The sequence below is a fragment of the Equus przewalskii genome, chromosome 6 (genome assembly GCF_037783145.1).
Source record: "Equus przewalskii isolate Varuska chromosome 6, EquPr2, whole genome shotgun sequence".
NCBI classification, from domain to species: Eukaryota; Metazoa; Chordata; class Mammalia; order Perissodactyla; family Equidae; genus Equus; species Equus przewalskii.
Window position 1 is genome coordinate 72,398,857 of NC_091836.1, and position 23,460 is coordinate 72,422,316.

Here is a 23,460-nt window from a genome sequence, read left to right on the forward strand (position 1 = left end):
TCCTCTTTCATAATTGGGAGTACAGTTTGAGTTGGGAGGCAATAGGAAGACAGTAAATGTTTTTGGGTAAGATTTGAATTAAGCAGGGCTCTACATCCTTTATAAATCTGTTCTTGGCCACACAAAGACCACAGAAAGCTGTTCCTCCCCTCAATTACTTTATGAATCTTGTTGTAGGATGCTAGCTCTTTTGCTATTTAATGTCCTGATTACCAAATGGTTTTATAAGTACCTTGAGGGTAGAAACTATGTATAATGTTTCACAATGCATATTAGGATTATTTTCTTTCAATTATTTTCTTGAGGTCATAATGGTTTATAACGTGTAATTTCAGGTGTACATTATTTCAGTTTCTGTATAGACTGAGTTGTTCTCACCACCAATAGTCTAATGTTTATCTGTCACCATATATATGTGCCCCTTTACCTCTTTTACCAACCCCCCAACCCCTTCTCCACTGGGAACCAATAATCCGTTCTCTTTATAGGATTATTTTCTAATTTCTTTTAAGGTCTAGAAATGAGATCAATGGATAATATTTTCATGTGAATGATCAGAGCTTGAACTTGAGCACTGTAATTCTGCAGACATTTGATACTCTCTGGAAGGGTCGTGTGGAAGTAGACAAGAGGACGAGAATTTCCAGGAGCCATGTCAGCCTCCAATATCACCGCAATCCATCCAGCTGCCTTCTTGTTGGTAGGAATTCCAGGTTTGGAGCACCTACATGTCTGGATCTCCATTCCCTTCTGCTTTGCCTATACTCTGGCCCTGCTAGGCAACTGCACCCTTCTCTTCATTATCCGGGCTGATGCAGCCCTCCATGAGCCCATGTACCTCTTTTTGGCCATGTTGGCAGCCATTGATCTAGTCCTCTCTTCTACAACACTTCCCAAAATGCTGGCTATTTTTTGGTTCAGAGATTGCGAGATCAACTTCTATGCCTGTCTGGTCCAGATGTTCTTTCTCCATTCCTTCTCTATCATGGAGTCAGCAGTGCTGCTGGCCATGGCCTTTGACCGCTACGTGGCCATCTGCAAGCCACTGCACTACACCACGATCCTAACTAGGCCCCTTATCATCAAAATTGGCATGGTTACTGTGACTCGGGCTGTGACACTAATGACTCCACTCCCCTTTCTGCTCAGACGCTTCCACTACTGCCGGGGCCCCGTGATTGCCCACTGCTATTGTGAGCACACGGCAGTGGTAAGGCTGGCTTGTGGGGACACTCGCTTCAACAATATCTATGGCATTGCTGTGGCCATGTTTATAGTGGTGTTGGACTTGCTTTTTGTTATCCTGTCTTATATCTTCATCCTTCGAGCAGTTCTACAGCTTGCCTCTCAGGAGGCCCGCTACAAGGCATTTGGGACATGTGTGTCTCACATAGGTGCTATCTTAGCCTTCTACACACCTGTGGTCATCTCCTCAGTCATGCACCGTGTGGCTCGCCGGGCTTCCCCACATGTCCACATTCTTTTTGCCAATTTCTATTTGCTGTTTCCACCCACGGTCAATCCTCTTATCTATGGGGTCACGACCAAGCAGATTCGTGAGCGAGTCTTAGGACTATTCCTGAGAAAGGATGTGTAAATGGAGAGTGAGGGACATGTGGAAAAAGAGTAGTACAGGTTGAATGCTGGAGTTGGGGTGGGGAGTACGATAGGAAGTGGAGGATTGCCAGAGTCTCCATGTTTAGTTCTTTCCTGGTATTATGAAAAAACTAAGTGATGTCCTGAAACCCAGAGTCACCAGTCTGATCAGGACTCATGGGTCTGTATTCTCTGGCAGCCTTTGGACTCAAACTGCTGACTGCTATCTCCTCAAGGAACCCACTCTCTTATCAAAGGCTTGACTCATTCTCCTCTTGGCAACATCACCTAAAGCCACAAGGATGCCTTCAAGTTCATTACTAAGTTAAGACTGTGAGAATCTGAGTTTCTATCCTAAGTCATTGGGATTTAGTGAACTATGCACTCAGGACCTGGGTAAGGACCAACATTTCGTCTGAGGCAGGAATGCTGATATGGTCTGACAGTTGGTGTCCAGTCTCTCCATAAGATGTGTCCTCTGACATTTATTTATACATCATGCAACTCTTTCTTTGCACATAGATGTATCATCTTATGTTTTCACCAAGTATGTGAATTCCTTATCTATTTACTAGCCCATCCACAAAATATTGAGTACCAAATCCATTCCAAGTCTGTGCTAAGTGCTGGGAATACAGAGATTAAGACAGGGATGTTGCATTTATGTCTATGTCCTATGACAAAGAAAGAAGTGCTAAACACAATACGTTGTGTTCTTTGACCTCTCCTTCCCAAGGCTCAGCATCATGGAAAAAAATAGGTAGCAAAGCAGATGGGAGATGGGAATAGTGACACGTGTTTCTCTCTCTCTTTTCTTATCCATTGAAAACTGACATACTAGAAAATTCCTTTAATATTAATCCTGATGACTAGAATTTGTGTGGTCACACAAGCCCTCATACACCATCTTCCACAAATGCATTCTTCTGCTTTCGTCTTGTGACTCCCTAGTTTCCTCAGAGACTACTGATTAGGAATCTCTGTCTCCATTTCTGTCTCTGTCTCTATATATCTGTCTAAACATATTATTTAGCTTTGAAAGAGAATGTCTAAGTCCATGTCAGATGGCGTATGGAAGGTTGGAAGTTGTCAAAAAGGGAAGCATATAGCAAGAACCTAGAGAGCTACATATACTTGTTTCCCATCTCTGCTCTTATAATTCCCCCCCAACACTAAAAAAAAAAAATAAATAAATAAAAAACCACAAATCTCAGGGAAATGATGTCTACCTTTAGTTCCTGTGTGGTCAAAATCTCCTGCTTGTTTCTTTTGACCACAGTGGGGTCATGTGGAAAGCTTAAAATAGTAAATACTAACAACACACAAATAAGGAGCAGCATGTCTTAAAAGAAGCTTAATCCTCTGTTTATCCTCCTGACTTACACAGGAATGTCACCAGTCTTCAGGTCATATCCATCCTCATTGAAGAAGGAATGGCTTTATTTCCGGTACAAATTCAATATTATAAGGATCCCATTTAATACAGGTACATTAATACAAAAATACATTTAACATCAGAACAAGGAATAGTGACAGTGAACAGAAAATTACCATCCATATTTTGCTCATTTAAATTTGGCGCACAAACCACGAATAAGAAATATGAGCAGCTTATAGGCACATAAAGTTCTACCCTCACACAAAGAATATGAGATTAGGAACAAGAAACTTGATTCAGTAGTTGGCAACTAGTGACAATATTTCTAGTCACCTAATAAAGGAGACTTCCCCAACATCCCAAATTAAGGTGCATAGCTGCAAAGCACCCATAAAGTAGCAAGAACAGTGCTTGAGTATAGACCTTGTTCAGTGATCCCACAACTCCTTCCTTCTTGCTGCTCAAGTCAGAAGTCTTGGTGTTATCTTTGAATCTCTTTCTCTCTTACACTCTATGTGTAATCTTCATTTTATTGAGGTCACATTGGCTTATAACTGTGTAAATATCACGTGAACTTCATATTTCGGCTTCTGAATAAACTGCATTGTGTGCACTACGAGAAGTCTAGTTGCCATCTGTTGCCATACATATATGCCTCTTTACCCCTTTTGCCTTCCCCTCCCCATCCCCCTCTGGTAAACACCAATCTGTTCTCCATATCTATGTGTGTGTTTGTTTGTTTACATATCTCATCTTTTAAGAAATCCCACTGGCACTCTTTTCCAATATATATAAGATCTGATTTCCTCTCACCACATACCCTGCTACCACCTTAGTTGTGAGACACCATCTTCTCTACTCTGGATTACTGCTGCACCTCTTTAATTACCTCCTTGCTTCTACCCTCCTCTCTGTCTGCTGTTCTCATCATAGAGATCAGAAGCAATCTTTAGAATACACGTCAAATCAAGCCAATTCTCTGTTCAAAACTCTTTTATTCTGAGAAAAATTAAGAACCTTTGCAAAGTCTTCACATGGTCTACAGTTTCTGTGCAGTCATAAAACTCAGCTAACCACTCCCACCCCCAAAACCACCTGAGTGGATGTGGAAGACATATTAAATTCATGGGATCAAAATTAACACTGGCAGTTCACTTCAATGAAAACAAGAAAAGGCAGAATACAGTTGAATAATAGCTTTGAATGGATTAAAGAAGAGAATGGCCCATCTATAATTCCATTGCTAGTGAAAAATCTTTCAAGATTGAAGATGACTGAAAGAGTTTTGTAAACAATTATTGATGGAGTATCTCACTGTTAGGCCTGCATTAAAAGCAAAACTAAAAGTATTTCTTCAGGCAGAAGGAAAATGATCCAGATAGAAACATGGAAAGGCAGGAGGGAATGAAGAACACCGGAAAAGTTAAATACATGGATAAATATAAGTGAATATTGACTGCACAAAAGGCAGGAGGAAACAAACGGAATTGAGCTGAGGTGTTCTAATATTCTAGCAGTTACCTCCAACACGCTTATCTAAGCCATGGTCATCCCCACCCCATGTGCTTTTCATCCCTGCCCCCATGACAGCAGGCTTTCCTCCCTCAGGATGGAGTCAGGGGGCAAAGTAAGGTGTTTTATTTCCTCAAACCCTGCCTGGGGCCAGCCTGGTGGTGTAATGGTTAAGTTCACATGCTCTGCTTCAGCAGCCCAGGGTTTATGAGTTTTGATTCCGAGTGTGGACCTATATACCGCTCATTAAGCCGTGCTGTGGCCGCATCCCACACACAAAATAGGGGAAATTGGCACAGATGTTAGCTCAGCCACAATCTTCCTCAAGCAAAAAGAGGAAGATTGGAAACAGATATTAGCTCAGGGCCAATCTTCCTCACCAAAAAAACCCCCAAAACAAAACAGCAGCCCTGCCTGCTTTATCTGGCTCTTGTCTGGATGCTCTGACTCTAAACTACAGTCACTCAATTAAGCCTATATCATCTTAGCCTTCCTGGCCATGACCCTAGATCCTTGTTTCCCATTATCATGATATGTCTAACTCAACAGTGTGTCCTCTGTTCTATCATGAGCTCCTCCTCAGCTGAAGGCTGATTTTTCTCTATCTTGCTTGATTTCATCCCAATGCCAACTTTTGCCTCAAGGATTTTGGTGAGGTGCTCTTCACAAAGCTGTTTCCCCTCGGACTAGCTATGCTTGGTTAATTTGAGCTCCAACTTTAAAGGATTGATGTAGGAATTCCACTTTATCTTAACATCTCAGGAGATCACAGGTATCATTGGGGTGGTGGTATAGAATCAACTACCGCTGAAGGCTAACAGTGAGGGAGGATGAAGTTGGGTCCAGGATACCTCTGTGGTAAGGGAGTGCGTATGACTGAGGTACACGGCTCTGAAATTACTTTTTCAACTATGGGGAATTAGGGCAGGAAAAGTCAATGGGAGACTCAGGTGAAAACGTTTCCTTCTCCAGGCTTTGCAAAATAGCAGACGTTAAAGTCAGTTGTAGGCAGAAAGATTGACCTTTCTTATTTATAGACAGTGGGTAATTTTTTATTGATAATAAATAATTATATTAATAGTGGTTTCCAAATTTATATACTAAGATCTTCCCTTAGGAAGAATCAAGAATTTTATCTCTACTTTAGATACAAGAAACAGAGCAAGATCAGAGATGGGGTATTCCTAGGTTACTAGCTGGAAATCAATGCTCAGTTGAGGCTGATGTATAACATATATGTAAAATAAAACACCTAATAGATGGTTCTGGTGTGGCTGGAGCTCCTGCCCTTCCGGGTCATAGTCAATAGGACTTGGTTGCAGTTTATATATTCTAAAGAAGCTCTCTTTCTTAGGAGACACTGCAAGGAGGTGGTAGGGGTAAGGAGAGGCATATCAAAGACCAAGCAAAAGCAGGCTCTACCTGAGTGTTCACAGCCTCTGAAGAACAAGAAATGACCCCTGGGAGGCATGGTTTAGTGCCACTAAACCTGGAGAGAACATGGGCTGCAGGAAACTCTAGGGGTGGATCCCTGGGTCAGAGGAATCTCCGTGTGTCAACCCCCAGAGAAGAGGCCAGAGCCTTCCATGAGCCCCTGAGGACCCTCATCAAGTGCAGTAGTTTCTGCTTCTACATCCTTTTGGGAGAAGACTAGAGGTTTGTGAGGATAAGACCAGATTTTCCCTTCCCAAACACCTCCCACTGGAGTTGCATGAAGCTAATGGACAGGCCAAGAATTCTACTTTAGACTGAGGACTCTTGACAGAGTTGGAAGTAGAGAAAAGAGGAAAGAAGTGACACAGGTGTGGCGAGTGGGAGAGGATGGGAGCACTCTCAATTACCTCTCATACTCAGTCCTGGTCTTAGGTGTCAGCTCCCTCCTCTCTATTTCTTTATTGCCTCTATTTTGTCTCTTCAACTGAAGGAGCAAAAATCTTGACAGTCCAACCCAAATGCTTTGTCTACAAACTCCAGACACTCCTTCCACCACAGAGGATGACTGCCTCCTTTCTATGCCAAACACTTAGTTCACCTTCAAAGCGTCTTAGCTGATTATTCCAGCTTGGATCCTATCACTTCTTGCATATCATCCCTTTCCTCACTCCCACCAGTATCCATATGCCAATTAGGAGGCTTCTGCATTAGTCAAGAGAGATAATGAAGCCTGAACTAAGAAGATGCAGGGAGAGGTAAGAAATACATTTCCTATATGTTGTTCTTCTATAAGCCACGTCCTTGAAAGACCTCAGGTGAGTGACTATCGTCCTGTCTCTAGGTCTTAATTGTTCAAATCCATCTGATATCCTCTTATGATATAGGCATAGACTACAAAATAGATGCAAGTATTAACTGAGTATTTTCTGTGTATGTGACCCATTTTTAAGCACTTTTTGGAAAATAAAGAAATAGAAAACAAGTCCTATAGTCTAGTGTGGACACTTTGGCTCTTGAAACATAGTATAAGTTAGACAAAACATTAACTACAGAACAGGTTCCTAGGCTCTGGATGTTAGGAGAAGACGACTGGCTCCATTTACTCTCCTACTCTGAGACTTTGATCCTGGGAAGGGTATGTTTTTGATGAGCTTCAAAGGAAATAAGATTCATGCACTGTTGGCCACCCTGTGTTGGGAGAAGAAATTGGATAGAGCAGTTAACTTTTTCTTTGAGTAAAGAAGTGTGGACAGGTCAACAGAGTGGCCAGCAATGTTTAGAAATTGGACAGGGGAAGACAGGGGAATGTGGAGATTCAGAGATAAGGTGAAACATGTTTGAATTTGTGGAAAATACATATTTACAGAGGGTAAAGTTGCAACAGATAAGTGAGATTATTAATAATTATTTATAGAGTGGATGTTGTGTAGCAGGCACTGTTCTTGGCACTGAAGATATACCAGTAAAATAGTTCCTGCTGTCATAGGGCTTGTTTCCTACAAAGCCAAGTACTTGTTCCTGGCAAAGATATACAAATATTAGTAAGACATAAAAAAATACTTTTCAATGAGAAGAGGATTTTGTTCTGATGCATGTAACCAAGGCTGGTGGGGGTTTCTTGGAACTTCTATCCTGGATGAATGTTAAATTAGAAGATAACCAAATATTCTGGGTTTGGATCAGATAGGGAGGTCTTCTGAACAAAGTGAGAAGACATTTTCCAGTAGTCTCATTATTCATTTGGTAAAATGTTCAACATTTACTATGTATGCCAGAGCTGGGGTTGTAGAAGTGAGTAAGACACAGTCCCTTCACTTTACAATATGATGGGTATTTGTGGAAGGATAGAAATTGGAGAACAAAAGCAGAAGTCTGTACACTTTTTAGGCGTCTTTTGTTCCAGTAGTAAATGAGAGATAATGGTGGCTTGAATAGGGTAGAGGTAATTACTTGTAAATTGGAGTAGGCGACTTTCTGATACACTGTGGAGGTTGACCCTATTGGACCTGCTGATAGACTGAATATGGTGCAGGAAGCAAAGAGTAGAACCAGGTTGATTTATTTTCAGTTGAGCCACTGGTTGGAGAGGATATTATGTACTGAGATATGGAATGCACATCAAGGAAGAAGTCAAGATTTCTGCTTCAAGTGTGATAGGTTGAGATACCTGTGAGACTGATGGGGATATTAAGTAGACAGTTGGGTTATACCTGTCTGTAGCTTAGAGGGAAGGTAGAATACAGAAATTTATTTCTGAAGTTTTAGCATCTGATAACTAGATACGTGGTAAACTGGTAAACACTTAGAAAGAGGATGATGTTCAGGGACTTTTCTGAAGCAATAGTCTGCTTCCTCTCCTATATTTTGTTTCCCTTGCTGCAGAATAATTCTCTTCCGTTTAAAACATGTAATTTTCTCTTCCTTCTTAAACACAATTGAACACCACCCCCCACACCAACACATGTATATGTGCGTTTGCACCCACACCCACCCACACACCCTCTCCTTTACTCTACTTCCCTCTGCAGCAGCCAGTGTCCCTTTTACTGTTGGCTTTTGCAGCAAACCTCCTCAAAAGAGTGAGCCATGTTAACTGACTTCAATTCCTTTTTTTTTTTTCTCTAACTCAGTCAAATCAGGCTTTGCCTCTCCATGCCAGCAAATTTTTTCTTATCAAGGTATCAAATCCCCTGCATTTCTAAACAGAAGGCTCATTCTGTTTTGAGATTATTTGACTCATCAGTAGCACTTAGTATAGTAATAATTTCCTCCTCAATACATTACAGTCAATAGCCCATCAAGACAGTGCATCATTGTGGAAATTTTTCTGGTAGATTGCTCATTCTCAGTCTCCTCTGCTCACTCTTCCTTCATTCACCCAAACTTCTTCTCCACCCCAATTCTTAATGTTGGGATTCAGTTCTTGGTTCTCTTTTCTTCATGAACACTCATTATCTTGGTGATCTCAATCAGTTTCATAGCTATTAATATCTATTTCCAATGATCACAAGTTTACGTCAGCACTAAAAACCTCTCTTAAACTCCAGACTTGTATATCCAAATGTATCAACATGTTCCCTTGGATTTCTGAGACACATCTTGAACATAACATATCCAAAATTAAAATCTTGATCTCCCCACCTCCACAACTTCCCCCATGTGAGTTGAGAGCAACTCCTTTTTTTATTTGCTCAAGCCAAAAGTATTGGTGTAATCTTTGACTCCCTTTTCTCTCATGACCTACATTTAATCTCTCAGAAAACCCCATGGCACTTTTCTCAAATATATCCAAAATCTGATTGCTTCTTACCACATACACTGCCACCTTGGTGCTTAGGCAACATTCTCCATTCCCTGATTACTGTACTAGCCTCTAGTCTTTTTTGCTGCCTTTACCATTATCCTTTTATGCTATTCTCATCATAAAAGCCAGAGAAAACTTTCAAAAAGTGTGTGTCAAATATGTCACTTCTCTGCTGAAAACAATATCTTTGTCTGTGAGAGAAATTAGGAGCATTTGAAAAGTTCTACAAAGGCCTCCAAGGCCCTGTGTGATCTGGCCCCATCTTTATGACCTCTATAAATCTCTCACTCATTCACATCATCTAGTTACATTGGTGTCATAGCTGATCTTTGAATGCTAGGCATATTTTTGTCTTAGGGCATTTGTTCTGTTTCTTCTCTAGAGATCTCCACACAGGGGTAATTCCCTATATCCTCCACCTTTTATGCCTGCCCCCCTTCTCTCATTCACCTTTTTGTTCTAGTCAATCTGTGGCAACCACTTGAGTGCAGGTATAGCCTGACAGCACCTTACTCAGCTGCATCCTGCCCCCAGGTTTCTCTTCTCCATTGCATAGGGCACCTGAAGGAGACTGTTCAGCTACTGTAGAGCATGTGTGAACCTGGAGGTGTGAAGAAATTAACACTCTTTGGGTCCACCATTGGCCTGGGGCGGGGGTGGGGTGGGGCAGGGAGTGGAAGACAGTGGATAAACATACCCCTCTTTCATGTCTTGAATAGACAATTCTGAGGAACCTTCTAAGTATTTCTTCATGTGGGATTGGACACAGTTGATCACAGCGTAATCTACCACAATAATGTACTTTTGGATGTGATTTTCTGCTTTCTTGTTTCACTCTTTCTTGCTTACTATTATTATTTTCCCCACATAAACCACCTATATGGAACTCCAGGTTCTACTTTTTAAAGAAACCAGAAACCAAGCTAATTTACTTCCTCACCTCATTCAATCTTTGCTCAAATTCTGTTCCCAATGAGGCCTACGCTGATCTCTTCATTTAAAATTGCTGCCCTCCCTATCGCCCAGCTTCAGGATTTCCCATCCGCATCACCATATTTTTTTTTTCATAACAGTGACACTTTCTATCATCCTATATAAATTATTACACTCTTAAACCTCGAGAAAATTTGTTCTACTAAGGCATCAGTCTGTTTTGTTCTTGGATTTATCTTTAACCTACTCAGTAAAAATATTTAATTTTTTTCCGGAAGCTTACTGAATGTATTTACTGAACGTTTTGTGAATCTAAAATTGAACAGAACTAAGTATTGAGACCTGCAGAAATTCAATATTTAGAGGTAAGGCAGAAACAGGAGACGGAACTGAGAAGTTAAGGTGGTAGGAAATTGTGGTATCATTGTGCCCAGGAGAAGAGAGGGTTTTAAAAAGGAGAGAGTTGTCAATTCAGATAAAAGTTGCTGAGAGGTCAAGTTGCATGAAAGCAGGTAAGTTACAATGGCACCATCATCATGGAGATCATTAGTGGTCCCAATGAGAGTAGTTTCAGGGAAGTAGTGGGACTGGAATCCAGATTGGAATGTTTCATTACCAAGTGATATTTGAGAGAGTTGAGACTATAAATAAGCATTTCCAGATGTTTTCTATCAAGAGAAGCAGATATTTGAAGTAATAGAAGGAAGAGAGTATAAGATCATGGGAGGTAGAATATTATTCAACGTTATTTTTTTTAAAAAAGTGTTCTGTAGAGGAAGAGAGAGATAAATGACAAGGCAGTGCAAACACTCAAGAATTAGATGAAAGAATTTTACACATAATCTCACTTACTCTCCCTACCACCTTCACCTAAAGGTAGGGCACTGTTATTCCCCATTTACAGAGAAGGAAACAGGGGGTTGGAGATAAGTTATTTGTGCATGGTCATGCAGCTTGTATAAGGGGCCATCATGATTTGATCCAAGACCTTCAGATTCTAAAATTTTTCCATACCACATAGAAAGAAATTAATTTGTTTTCAGTTTGGATATGCTGAATGTGTGTTGCTTATAAGGCATTTAGATGGGAGCAATAAAGCCTAGTTATTTAAGGATGCTGGAATTGGGGGAAGCTAGAACTCAAAATCAGCTGCCTAACACTATTAGCTATGGTATCTTAGAGATAGTAAATTTCCAAAAACAATTTTCCTATATTGAAAAGAGACCAAGTTTTTTCAATACTTACTTTGTTCAATGACATGGTAAATGTTTTACATACATTATCTTATTTAATGCTCATAAAAACCACATTAATTAGATCCTATAAGAGAAGAGTGGCTGCATAAAATCTGAGCAACTCCAATGTTTAAGGATTTGAAAGAGAAGAGAAGAGAAAAATGAGCAAGAGGGAAAGATTAAAAATTTAAGGTTAAAGGGCATGTTATGGCAGTCAGATATCAGTCTTCCTAAAGAGGAGAGTTCTCCTCTGATGACAGCGGAGGAGCTGGAAGATGAGTGGAGGCAGAGCCACATGAATAGTGAGGTTATCATGAATTTAGATGAAGGAGAACCAAAAGAGGCAGCTCCTCATTTTCTCAGCAAGCTGGAGGCAGGGCTGTATTTACAGAGATTTGTGGATGTGCAAAGGACCTGGAAGAAGTATTCTAGAGCAGTTCTCCCCAGAACTTTCTGTAACGATGGAAGTATCTTGTATCTGAACAGCCCAACATGGTAGACACTAGTCATGTGTGGCTATTGGGCACTTAAAGTGTTTTTGTGTGACTGAGGTGCTGAAATTTTATTTTAATTTTAATAAAAATAAGTTTAAATAGCTGCATGTGGCTAGTGGCAACCATATCAGCTAGAGTAGTACTTGAGAAAATATATAGACTGTATGATTAATAGAGACATTAGAAATTGCAGGCTGTATTTGACTTACACAGGCACCCAAACCTGAGATTTCAGGATGGAAAATTGGCTTTTGTGATTGTGAGCTTAGCTTGATTATACTGTAGAATGGTACCAAGGTATGTTATAAAGAAATGAATTGACTTAAACATATTTTCACTTCTTTCATCAGGGTATTCCTGACATTCCCACAGAAAACACTGCCTTTTCTCCATTCCATTATGAAAGGTGTCTTGTTCTTCATCAGTTCTAATGATGTTTAATATTCTATCTACTCAGTAAGATTCAAAGTTCCTTGAGGGTAGAAAATATGGATTATGGTTTCCCATGTCTATGAGGACTACTAACTAAGTTTGTTTAAGATCTAACAATGGGAACAAGAGCTAATCCTCCCAAGAAGGTATGTGTAGGTGAAGAGGCCCTGTAAAAACTGAAAAGGAGAATTTCCAGTGGCCATGTCATCCTCCAGTATCACCGCAATCCATCCAGCCGCCTTCTTGTTGGTAGGAATTCCAGGTTTGGAGCACCTACATGTCTGGATCTCCATTCCCTTCTGCTTTGCCTATACTCTGGCCCTGCTAGGCAACTGCACCCTTCTCTTCATTATCCGGGCTGATGCAGCCCTCCATGAGCCCATGTACCTCTTTTTGGCCATGTTGGCAGCCATTGATCTAGTCCTCTCTTCTACAACACTTCCCAAAATGCTGGCTATTTTTTGGTTCAGAGATTGCGAGATCAACTTCTATGCCTGTCTGGTCCAGATGTTCTTTCTCCATTCCTTCTCTATCATGGAGTCAGCAGTGCTGCTGGCCATGGCCTTTGACCGCTACGTGGCCATCTGCAAGCCACTGCACTACACCACGATCCTAACTAGGCCCCTTATCATCAAAATTGGCATGGTTACTGTGACTCGGGCTGTGACACTAATGACTCCACTCCCCTTTCTGCTCAGACGCTTCCACTACTGCCGGGGCCCCGTGATTGCCCACTGCTATTGTGAGCACACGGCAGTGGTAAGGCTGGCTTGTGGGGACACTCGCTTCAACAATATCTATGGCATTGCTGTGGCCATGTTTATAGTGGTGTTGGACTTGCTTTTTGTTATCCTGTCTTATATCTTCATCCTTCGAGCAGTTCTACAGCTTGCCTCTCAGGAGGCCCGCTACAAGGCATTTGGAACATGTGTGTCTCACATAGGTGCCATCTTGTCTACCTACACACCTGTGGTCATCTCCTCAGTCATGCACCGTGTGGCTCGGCGGGCTGCCCCTCATGTACACATTCTCCTTGCTATCTTCTATCTTCTTTTCCCACCCATGGTCAATCCTCTCATCTATGGTGTCAAGACCAAGCAGATTCGTGATCATGTGCTCAGTCTATTTCAGAGAAAGAAGGTGTAGATGCACACTTTTTTCCTTACCCATCAATACTGAGTGGATGCTGGATTGAGGTGGAGAAGTAAAATCTCAAGTAGGAAAATTGCAGAGTCTCCATGTTTGGCAATTCTCCAACATGACAAGGAAGATGAAGTCCCATTCCTCACAGATCCACCAGTCAGATCAAACCAGATATGTCCATGTTGTCTGTCTGGTAGCAGAGGTTTGACCTTCTTATCCTCATAGACTTATCACTTGATTAAGGACAACAAGGAACCTTTCAAAGTGCTATTGTCATTGAGGTGAAAGACAGGAGGAATATCACCTGAGATTGGCACAAGAAGCTGAAATTTTGGTTAACTCTTCATTCAGACCATGAATGAGGAGTTGAGTCACAAATTTTGTGACCCAAAGGCCAGCACCTCATCTATTACTGAAATTACCTCCATGTCTTTTCTGATAAGTGAGTTCCAGCCTCTGCCACTTTTTTTAGCCTAGTACCATCCAATGTTATTGACCCTACAGTTGGACAGCCCCACTTCTAAGGAGACTTATTTGTTTTATTGTCAATTTCTGTCTGACCCATACTAATGGCTAATTCCTTTATTAAACACTTAGCAAAGAAGTCTTCTAACATCCTTTTATATAGCTTTTTGTCATGTAACTAACTTTTCACAAGCATACACCTTTTATCTCCAAAAAAACCTTAGTAATATTTATTGAATGAATGAATAGAGGAGCTGAATACCATCTTTGAGCTATGGTCTGTGGAAAGATTAATTAACGCCCTTCCTTCTTAAAGTTGAGACTTCTGAAGATAAAGAAAATAGTTACACTATATAGTTGTGGTAAACTGTGTTATTGTTCAGATTTTTACTCTCCTGTTCCTCTATGAGGGGAGGAGTATTTCCTTACTCTAGGAATGTTAAATCTTGCCATGTGACTTTCTTTGGTCAGTGGAACTTGAGTGGTCTTGAAATGTGCCGCAATAATCAGGAACTTCAAAATGTGTTTGTGCATCTTGGCTCGGTCTCTCTCACTTTACACCTCTGCTACAAGAATGAGCATATCCCCAATCAGTTTTTCCTTCAACCTAGACCCATGATGGAAAAGATAGAAGGAGGAGATATGAATCTGACTCACAGCCTGAAGTATAGCCATAGCTGACCCACAGCGTTCATATAACATGAGCAAGGATGATTTTGTTGTTTTTATACTAAACCACTGAGATTTGGGAGTTGTTTCATAGCATAACACAGGGAAAGCTGATTGCTGGAGTTGTGAGCTCTTCCTTGCAATCCAGCTCATGACAGTTCAAGACTCTGAGTATTTAAAGAAAAATAAGGCAAAGCCACTATTTCTTCTTCCAGTACATCCTAAAAGTGATACTAGATTTCACTTATCTTTCTACTTTTGTCTCCTTATGCAAACTCTCATAAATGAACACTCCTTTAGTCAGTTCTTTTTTAAAGAAGACCTCATATACACTTTTTCAGGAAGGTCTACTCGTACAAACTTGTTCTTCTATTTTTTTTTGTGTGACCCTTTTGTCTCCTTGATAGTAATTAAAAGGAGTTTCTCCAGTTCTAAGAAAAGAACAAAGAAACCTGAAAGGCTCTGAAAAAGCATCTCTAGCTCCAGGCCCATGTTGTGCCACGGCTTGCCTCACAGATATATACAGAGAGTGGAGGTCTCAGTGGGTCTCTGGTCAGAGCCCAAGTGTCTCAGTCCTTCCAGACACTGAGGTGGGTTATTTGGACAGTAAGGAAGGAAGTGGTATGGACCAAGGGCCTCTGACTCTGTTCCCTGAGACTTCCCAAACTCTTGTCTTGTTATCCTCAGTAGAGATAGGGCATTATGTGTGACAGATTATTGTTCAAAACTATTCATTTTCCCAGAGTATACTTCCCTACACATTGACTGTTGGGATGGCCATCTGCACCACTTTGGTCAATGGGGTATTAACAGATGTCGTACAGGCAGAGGCTTGAAATTTGCTTGTGCAGTGGGGCTTGTCTTCTGACTCTCCTGCTCCTGAGAATGTGCCCTAGCCCACTGGTCCAAGGAAGATGAGGAAATGTGGAGCAGAGCTGCCTGATCAACTTACAGCTTGAAGCAGAGCCGCAGAGCCTCATAGCCAAGCACAGCTTGGATCAACAGATCTCCAGCTGACCTGCAGATGCATAAGCAAATACTGTTGAGATCAACAGAGTCATCTCAGCCAATCTCCAGATATATGAGAGACACATTTTTATTGTTGTATGCCACTGAGATTTTGTAGATATTTGTTCCACAGCACATTCTGGAAACTAATTGTTTATCTATCATTGTGATTTAGTAAATTGAATATAGTATAACGGATTAAGTAAGTATTTCCAGACTGCAAGATATGACTTGTCCCTGTGTTTGGTGCATGAATGACCTTGCCCTTTAGGTGATACTCATGCCCTCCCACAGAGAGTGATTTTTGTCCCACACAGAAGTCTAATAGTATATGAACTCCGTTACCAGCTAATAAACAGTATGCACTGTTAACTCTCCTTTGACTATCTGTGAATAAAGCTATTTCCTATCTCATATCAATACTGTGTGCTTAGATGGAGCGTAGCACTCATGAGAATATATGCATACTATTTTTAGACTTGAAGTTTTACCATTACAGAAATACAAGAGTATACAGAAAACGTGTTTGCACTAATTCAAATTTAATTACAAAAATTCCAATCATTCGTGCACTCTAGTTCTCTATTTTCTGGAGCCTGAGTAATTGTAAGTTCCCCAAACAATGCTCTACATGGATCCCTGACTGACCCAGACATCCATTTAATTCTAGGACAGCTGTTGATAGCTTGGAAATGGTCAAATGACGGAGTTAGAATACAGATGAACAAAACAAGGAAGGGAAGCTCTTGTTGACATTTTATCAAACACATTAGAAATAACCAGAATTAATTATTTTATGTGGTGTTTTGCTTAGGATTCTCCTGCATCACTGTTGCACCTATTTCCCTCTATTGTAATTTTCACCTCAAATCTTGTAATTTTCATCTCAGATTGTAATTTGCATAGATAAATGTGTATATTTTTATTGTTTCATTTCAAATATTGTAATTTTCATCTCTGAAAGTTTGATTCGGTATTTTTTATATCTTCTGAAACCTCTTAAACATGATAAATCTTTCCTCTAGCCTCTTGAACATACAAAATACATTTATAATTTTTGATATCTTTGTATGCTAATTTTATCATCTATGCTTTTTTATTGGTTTTTATAGATTTTTCTTATTATATATATTTTTCTATTAATTTTATTGACTACCAGAAATGTTGAATTTTACTTTTGGGTACTGGGTACTTCTGTATTCTTATATATATTCTTGAGCTTTGTTCTGAGACATGGTTAAGTTGTTGGAAATAGTTTGATCCTTTCAGGTTTTGCTTTTAGGCTTTGTTGTCATGACTAAAAAAGAACAGCTTTTAGCATAGCCTTAATTTTTTTTTATTGAAGTAACGGTTTATAACTTTATATAAATTTCAGGTCTACATCATTATATTTCTATTTCTGTGTAGATTACATCATGTTCACCACCCAAAGACTAATTACCATCCATCAGCATACACATATGCCTACTCACCCTTTTTACCCTCGTTCCTCCCTCCTTCCTCTCTGGTAACCACTAATCTCTGTGTCTATGTGTTTGTTGTGTTGGTTTTATCTTCTATTTATGAGTGAGATCATATTGTATTTGACTTTCTCCCTCTGACTTATTTTGCTTAGCATAACACCTTCAAGATCCATCCATGTTGTCACAAATGGCAAGATTTCATCTTTTGTAATGGCTGAGTAGTATTCCATTGTGTATATATACCACATCTTCTTCATCCATTCGTGGGCACTTGATGGGCGCTTAGGTCGTTTCCAAGTCTTAGCCATTGTGAATAATGAGTTTAGGCTTAATTTGTTACCAATACAGAGCAAAACATTTCTAAAAAATCTGATGACTCATGAGTTAAGAGGTTTTCTACTCTGGCTTGTGGGAACATGAACTATTCCCAGCCCTGTGTGAGTACTGGGGATTGTTTCCCCTAATCTTCTTGGGTGGTCTTTCTCTAGTTTCAGGTAATCTCTTCTCATGTAAGCACTGAACAGTACTCAGATGCAGACTGAAGATCTCCAGTGCCTTCTCTCCAGTGCCACCTGCATGAAATTGGAAGTCAGATTTTTTAAGTGTATGTGATTACCTAAGCAAATAGTATAGAACAAATCAAAGACCATGGTCAGATTCTGGCCTTTCTACCTCCATAGAAGAGAACAAAAATCAAGAATGACATCAAAGCAGGAGTGGTCATCGGAACCTCAGGAAATGCGGAATTGGATAAAGGGTTGAAGAAGTCATGAAGTGACAGAATGTCCACAAATTGTAGAAGCAGAAACCTGAATTCAAACTATTGAAGTCAAAGTTGCACATATCTTGTCTCATAGATTCCAAAGTCCCTAATTGTCTAAAAAGTTTGGTCTGAAAAATAGGAGCACAAAATGGTTTACTCAGGTAGAGGAAGAATCTTAGAATTTCCATTTGTTGCTATTTTCTTCAACATTTTAACAGTTATAATATTGTATGTTTCATAATATAAAATATTAATATCCTAGTATGTGATAGTTAAGTATATTGATTATATGTAATAAGTATATACACATACATAATAAATACAATAATCAATATGTGTGTGTGTATATATATGAATACATACATACATATATATATATATATATATATATATGTGAATGATCAAATTTATAGTCTACTTAGATTTCTTAGGTCTACTACTCCAGCCATTTTTACCTCCTCCTTGGAGAACCATGATGTTTTCTGCTCTAATTCAAGGGTTAAGTCTTTCCGTCCCAGAGACGGCGTTTGGTATATGTTTTAAGCGGTTGTGACACCAAGTAGTGTTGAATCCTAAATAGTTCTATAGCCACTCTTTGAAGAGGAGCTCCTTGCCCACCTGTGCTGGGAAGCTTGGTGAGTTAGAGCTAGACCAACCTGACTAGGACTGGACTGAGGAATGGCCCCTGCTGCTACCCTCAGCACAGCATCACCTCAGTAGACTACATGGCTAGAGACCAGGGGCTTGAGAGAAGCTCTCCCTTGGGTATAATCCCAGTTTGGGAGATGTCTTCATTTTTGGTAGGAGTGTTCCTGTAGTGCTAGGACCTCCCTCTGAGAATATGGTTGGTTGATCCTGGCTTGTGTCCCTCTTTAGTTTTGAAGATTTGCTTTTGTAACATTGGAGCTTATAAAACCACTTTTTCAAGACAAATGCTACAATTTTAAAGAGGAAAAGGGATGATCTAAAATTTAACTGTTAAAGGAGAGCTTGTTCTTATTTTAAACAAATAATTATGGGTACCAAAGTATTTTTTATAACACTGAATACAATTAAAAGTTTAAGATAGCAATTTTATTTTAAAATGCTAGTATTTACTATAATCCATGAGTTATATATTTGGAATTATTAATCTGACAAAAATTCTAGATGTAAAGTTGATTTTGAAAAATTGCACCTCTTTATGAATTTGAGTCCACTTGCAAAAAGTTGGAGAATTTCTTCTGTAAAGCACACATACAGACCATGGTGTTTGATGTTCAATAAATGATAGTTGTCGCTGATCTAAATCCTTTATTTTATATGTGGTATGCCACTGCTTCCCTCTAGTTCTAGTCTTGTAATCTTAAGCACAGGAAATACTTTAATGCTATAGACCATCTCTCCCAGAGCCCTGTGTTGCAATTAACTCATGTCTCACATCTGCTGAAATTTTATTTTATCTTAGCTTGTAACTTTTTATCCTAGTTCCAGAGTAAAACATTTCTCTATACCTTGCTGTTTTCTATGCCATCCCTGAGATTCCAGACATCAGCCACAACAGTAACTGGGTTGAAGTGTTTTCAAGTGGAAATAAGACTTGCCAAATATCACTCAACACATGGTATCGGGTTAAGCTGGAACAAGCCCAAGGAGAATGCAGGAATGTGTAGGATTGCAAGTAAGGGTGGGCTTTATCTGAACAAACATCTTTCAATTTAAAGTCTTTCCCCACTTCTTCTAATAGGACAGGATTCTTGAGAATTACACTGTGGCCTAGTGATTCTTACAGAAATGCCATTTTCTTTTTAAAGATGAGACAAAAACAGTAACTGAGGTGATGGACATGTTAATTAGTTTGATGGTGACAATTATTTCACAATGTATATGTATATCAAAAGATCAAGTCATATGCCTTAAATATATACAATGTTTATTTGTCAATTATATCTCAAAGATGGGGAAAAAGAGACTCAAGTTATTACCATGGAAAATTCCATAGAGATTAGCCTTCCTAATATTTATCTGTATGTGCTTTTGCCTGTGTCTATGTATATCCATAACCAAAAAATATATCCAAAATTAAGTCATAAGAAGAAAAGAAGAGACAATTGCCTATTTTGAGGTTCTTGGCCTCTTGCCTTTCTCTCCAACTCCTCTAGCCATGGAAGAACACTAAGCATGAGAATCTTTAGCTCTCATTCCTAGGAACATTCTCATTCCTTGATTATTTGAGCTTTGTCAGGGAGCTTGGCAACTTGACACAAGTTCATGTCTCTTTCTCACTTCTCACCTTTGCCCAAGGTTAAGTGTGTCCAAGCAAAGAACAGAACTGACTCTAATTTGGCCGACAACACATATTTATATTCATAAAAGTGAAAAACACAGTGCCTGTGTAGGAAGAATGTTTGGGTGACAAAGGGAAGAAGTAGCCTCAGGCCACAACATCTGCCTCTCAATTACATTTTAGAGAGTCTGGAGGTTGCCATGCCTGCACACATCTGAAGAGCAGAGCTGGGTCAAATTAGGAATGAGGACGCATAAGTGCAATAGAGGTTCCAGGCTGGAAGGATGAGGATGAGATATAGTTTGTAATAGAGCTAGCTAAAAAATGATTTATTCTCAGGTGGTAGGTCAGTATTGAAACAATTTTCTGTGGTCCTTCAACTCTACAAGATAATCATTACAAAAGGTCTCTGACTGATCCCATTTCTATGGAACACTCAGAGGTAAAAGAAGCCTTTAGAAGTGAGCTATCCTAGCCCTACAGGTAGATGAAATTCTTATTGCCAAAAGGTTTGGACAAAAAGACAAAACAAATTGTTAAAGAAGTAAAAATGAGGTTCTGCCCCTACTAAAAAGGTACCCAGTAGTGCCTACTATGGATTTTCCTTCCTGCCTTTGACTGGCTAAGGGTGAATAGGGAGAGAAACCTGATATATGAGTTACAGTTTCATTGGGCAGGCAGAACCACTATGAATGATATGGAATAGGGGATTTATTATAAGAATTAGACCTTAAGCAATTGAGAGAGATGACGATGAAGTAAATGTTGGAAGAATTTGGTCTTTATGTCTAGAAGTGGCCTGTAGTTCAGCAGGGCCAACATTCAGGAAGAAAACCTGGATATGGATTGTAAAGATAGAGAGTGAGAATAAGTGGCAACTCCCAAGGATGAAATGGAATCTACAAAGGAAGCCTAGAATCCACATTTATCCTTCCTTGCCTCCAACTTCTACAATGCAGGTAACTGGCAGAAGGAGTTGTCTTTCATTTTGGAGCTGAACACACACCTGGCCTAGGACCTGACAAAATGGAAGGAAGGAGGAGATGTGGTAGGAGATGAAAAAATTGTGGGCTTAGCTGCTACCCCATACCAATAAGGTGGGTCCACAGATCAGTGACAAAAACCATGAGGTGCAGCAGCACCTGGTGCTTTACACCAAAATAATGATTGGAAGGCGTAAGTGAAATAGCAATCTCATAGAAATGTCTTCTGGTCAGCCCTAACCAGGAACCACACAACAAAATGGATTCTGAGAAACATAGTTCCAGCTTGGCCAAGATGACACAATACAATGCCCTCACAACATTAGACGCATCTGAGAAATCTTGGGTAAACAAAATTGAGAAAGACATTAGCTCCTCTGAGTGAAAATCTACCCATCTATATCATGTATTTGACTATATAATCAGCCTATAGCACATAGTGAGATGCTGTATCATCCTTTGAATGACTATGGCTCACTCTCAATCACTCTGCTACTCATACAACTTTCTTTATCAAATCAGGATTGGACCAGAAAACATTCCTTGAAAAGGATGAGTCCTTGCTAAGATTCTTATCCAGCTCATAATTGTGAGTACTGTAATAAACTTTATACTTGTCTGGCATTTGATTTGACCCATTTGAATCCAGTGAGTCAGCTTCCCTTATTGCTGAAAATAATCAACCATTATTCCTAAAAAGGAGATTTGCATTGATCAGGCAATATTTCCAGAAGTCTAGATCTCTCAGATCTTAGACTTACTTTTAGATCTTCTGCAGAGTCATTTCTCAAGGTCAGTTCTTACACTTCTAGAATCCAGTCAGAGAAGAATATCAGAGCAGCCAGTGCCTCCGACAGTGCACCTCCAGCAGGACACCAAATTCTTGGCTTTTAAGTTCAAAAGCCTTGATCCAGAAAGAAGACAGAAAAGATTTATAAGGGTATATGCTCTGGCAGAACGAGTTTTCCTTCCTAGCTGTAGATTAGGTTAAGTACAAAGACATTGTGTGCTTGGCAGGAGGAGGGACGTTAGTTGTGACCATACTTCCCACTCCTTAAGCTGAGGCTCCCAAGGCTTTGAGTAGTGTGGAGCTGGATCCTAAGCACATTCCTGGGGCACAAGTGAGACAAAGGCTTGGCTGAGAGAGAGCAAGAGTGATAACACTGGCCAGTTTGCACAAGTTTGCACATTTCCCGCAATGGATGAGCATTAGAATGCTACAGAGTGAACAGTCTTTGCCAGGGTCCTGTGTGGATAAGACTGTAATCTCAGTGGATCAACAGCACCAGCGAGGCTAGTAGGAGGAAGTCATCTCTCACAGGTCACAATGTGAAGAGGTACCATAATTACAGCAGAAGATGTGTCTGGGTGGGAGGCCAAGCAAGGAACAAGGAAGCAGGAGACAGTCTTCTCCCATGTGACTGCCATGGAGGCAGTCTTGTGAGAACCCACCCATTCCCTACTGCAGTTTTAAATCTAACACAAGGAGGAGGGTGATAGAAGAACTCCTGGCGAGTTTTTACATGTATCAGGCTAAATGATCATTTGGAATTGACTAAGCAATCATTAAAGTTGATTGGATTTGGTTGGAAGTGTTGTCTTCTCAATTACTCGTAATTCAAAATTTTTTATTCTAATCCCCATTCTGGATGATGCATGGAAAAAAAAAAACCCTGAAGTAAATTACGTTTTTTACAACTGAGTCTTTAGAAATTTTTTACTGTCATACAAGAAAATGTTTAGAGGTATTTAAACTTTTATCGTCACAGGACTAATTAGGTGGGTGTTTCTAGTTGAAAAGCCTCAGATGAATGAACATGAATGGGTGCTGGGCAGCCGAGGAGAATCTCAGTGGATCTGAGAAAAACTGGCTCGGTTGATGTGACTTTCTACAGAGAAACAAAGAACAAAGGGAAGTTTCTAGAGCTGAAGCTGTGACATTCATGAGTGAGGCACAATTTCAGACATTCTCTGGGTTTTCCAGGAACTTTTCCAGTTACTCTTCCTGCCTTATCATCCTTCCCTGGGGCTTTCTGTGCACAATAAAATACTATTATTAAAAGGCAAGTGTTTTTTCGTTGTGTGCCAGGTACTATGCAACCATGTTAGAGTTATTATCTTGTTACATCCTTCTAGCAAACCCATGAGGAGCTACTATCATTGCTTTCATTTTCAAGAAGAGAAACAAATTCAGGTTGTGTAGTACATCTAAAGTCTGACAGTTATAGGTTCAGATCCATCTCTGCCCATTACTGTAATTCCAGATCCCAAGTTCTTAACCACCTGTACCACACGACCCTTTATAAATAACCATCAAGATACCTCCTCCCTCAGATGTTTGCCAGTCTTTGTTTTTTTCTGTGAAGACTTACAGACTCAAAA

The 23,460-nt window shown here is 39.9% G+C and overlaps 2 protein-coding genes across 2 annotated transcripts; both read left to right on the top strand.

Moving 5' to 3' along the window:
- The first annotated feature begins 652 nt into the window (after positions 1-652).
- LOC139084306 (olfactory receptor 52K1-like) lies at positions 653-1,597 on the top strand. The gene has a single exon (XM_070626692.1). It carries the CDS (start codon positions 653-655, stop codon positions 1,595-1,597), a length of 945 nt encoding a protein of 314 aa, XP_070482793.1.
- Positions 1,598-12,519: 10,922 nt separating this feature from the next.
- LOC103553771 (olfactory receptor 52K1) lies at positions 12,520-13,464 on the top strand. The gene has a single exon (XM_008524489.2). The coding sequence runs from the start codon at positions 12,520-12,522 to the stop codon at positions 13,462-13,464; it is 945 nt and encodes a 314-aa protein (XP_008522711.2).
- Positions 13,465-23,460: the final 9,996 nt, after the last annotated feature.

Bases quoted from the DNA above. Each gene is read 5' to 3' on its own strand.
- LOC103553771 (XM_008524489.2), top strand. From the start codon at position 12,520: ATGTCATCCTCCAGTATCACCGCAATCCATCCAGCCGCCTTCTTGTTG.
- LOC139084306 (XM_070626692.1), top strand. From the start codon at position 653: ATGTCAGCCTCCAATATCACCGCAATCCATCCAGCTGCCTTCTTGTTG.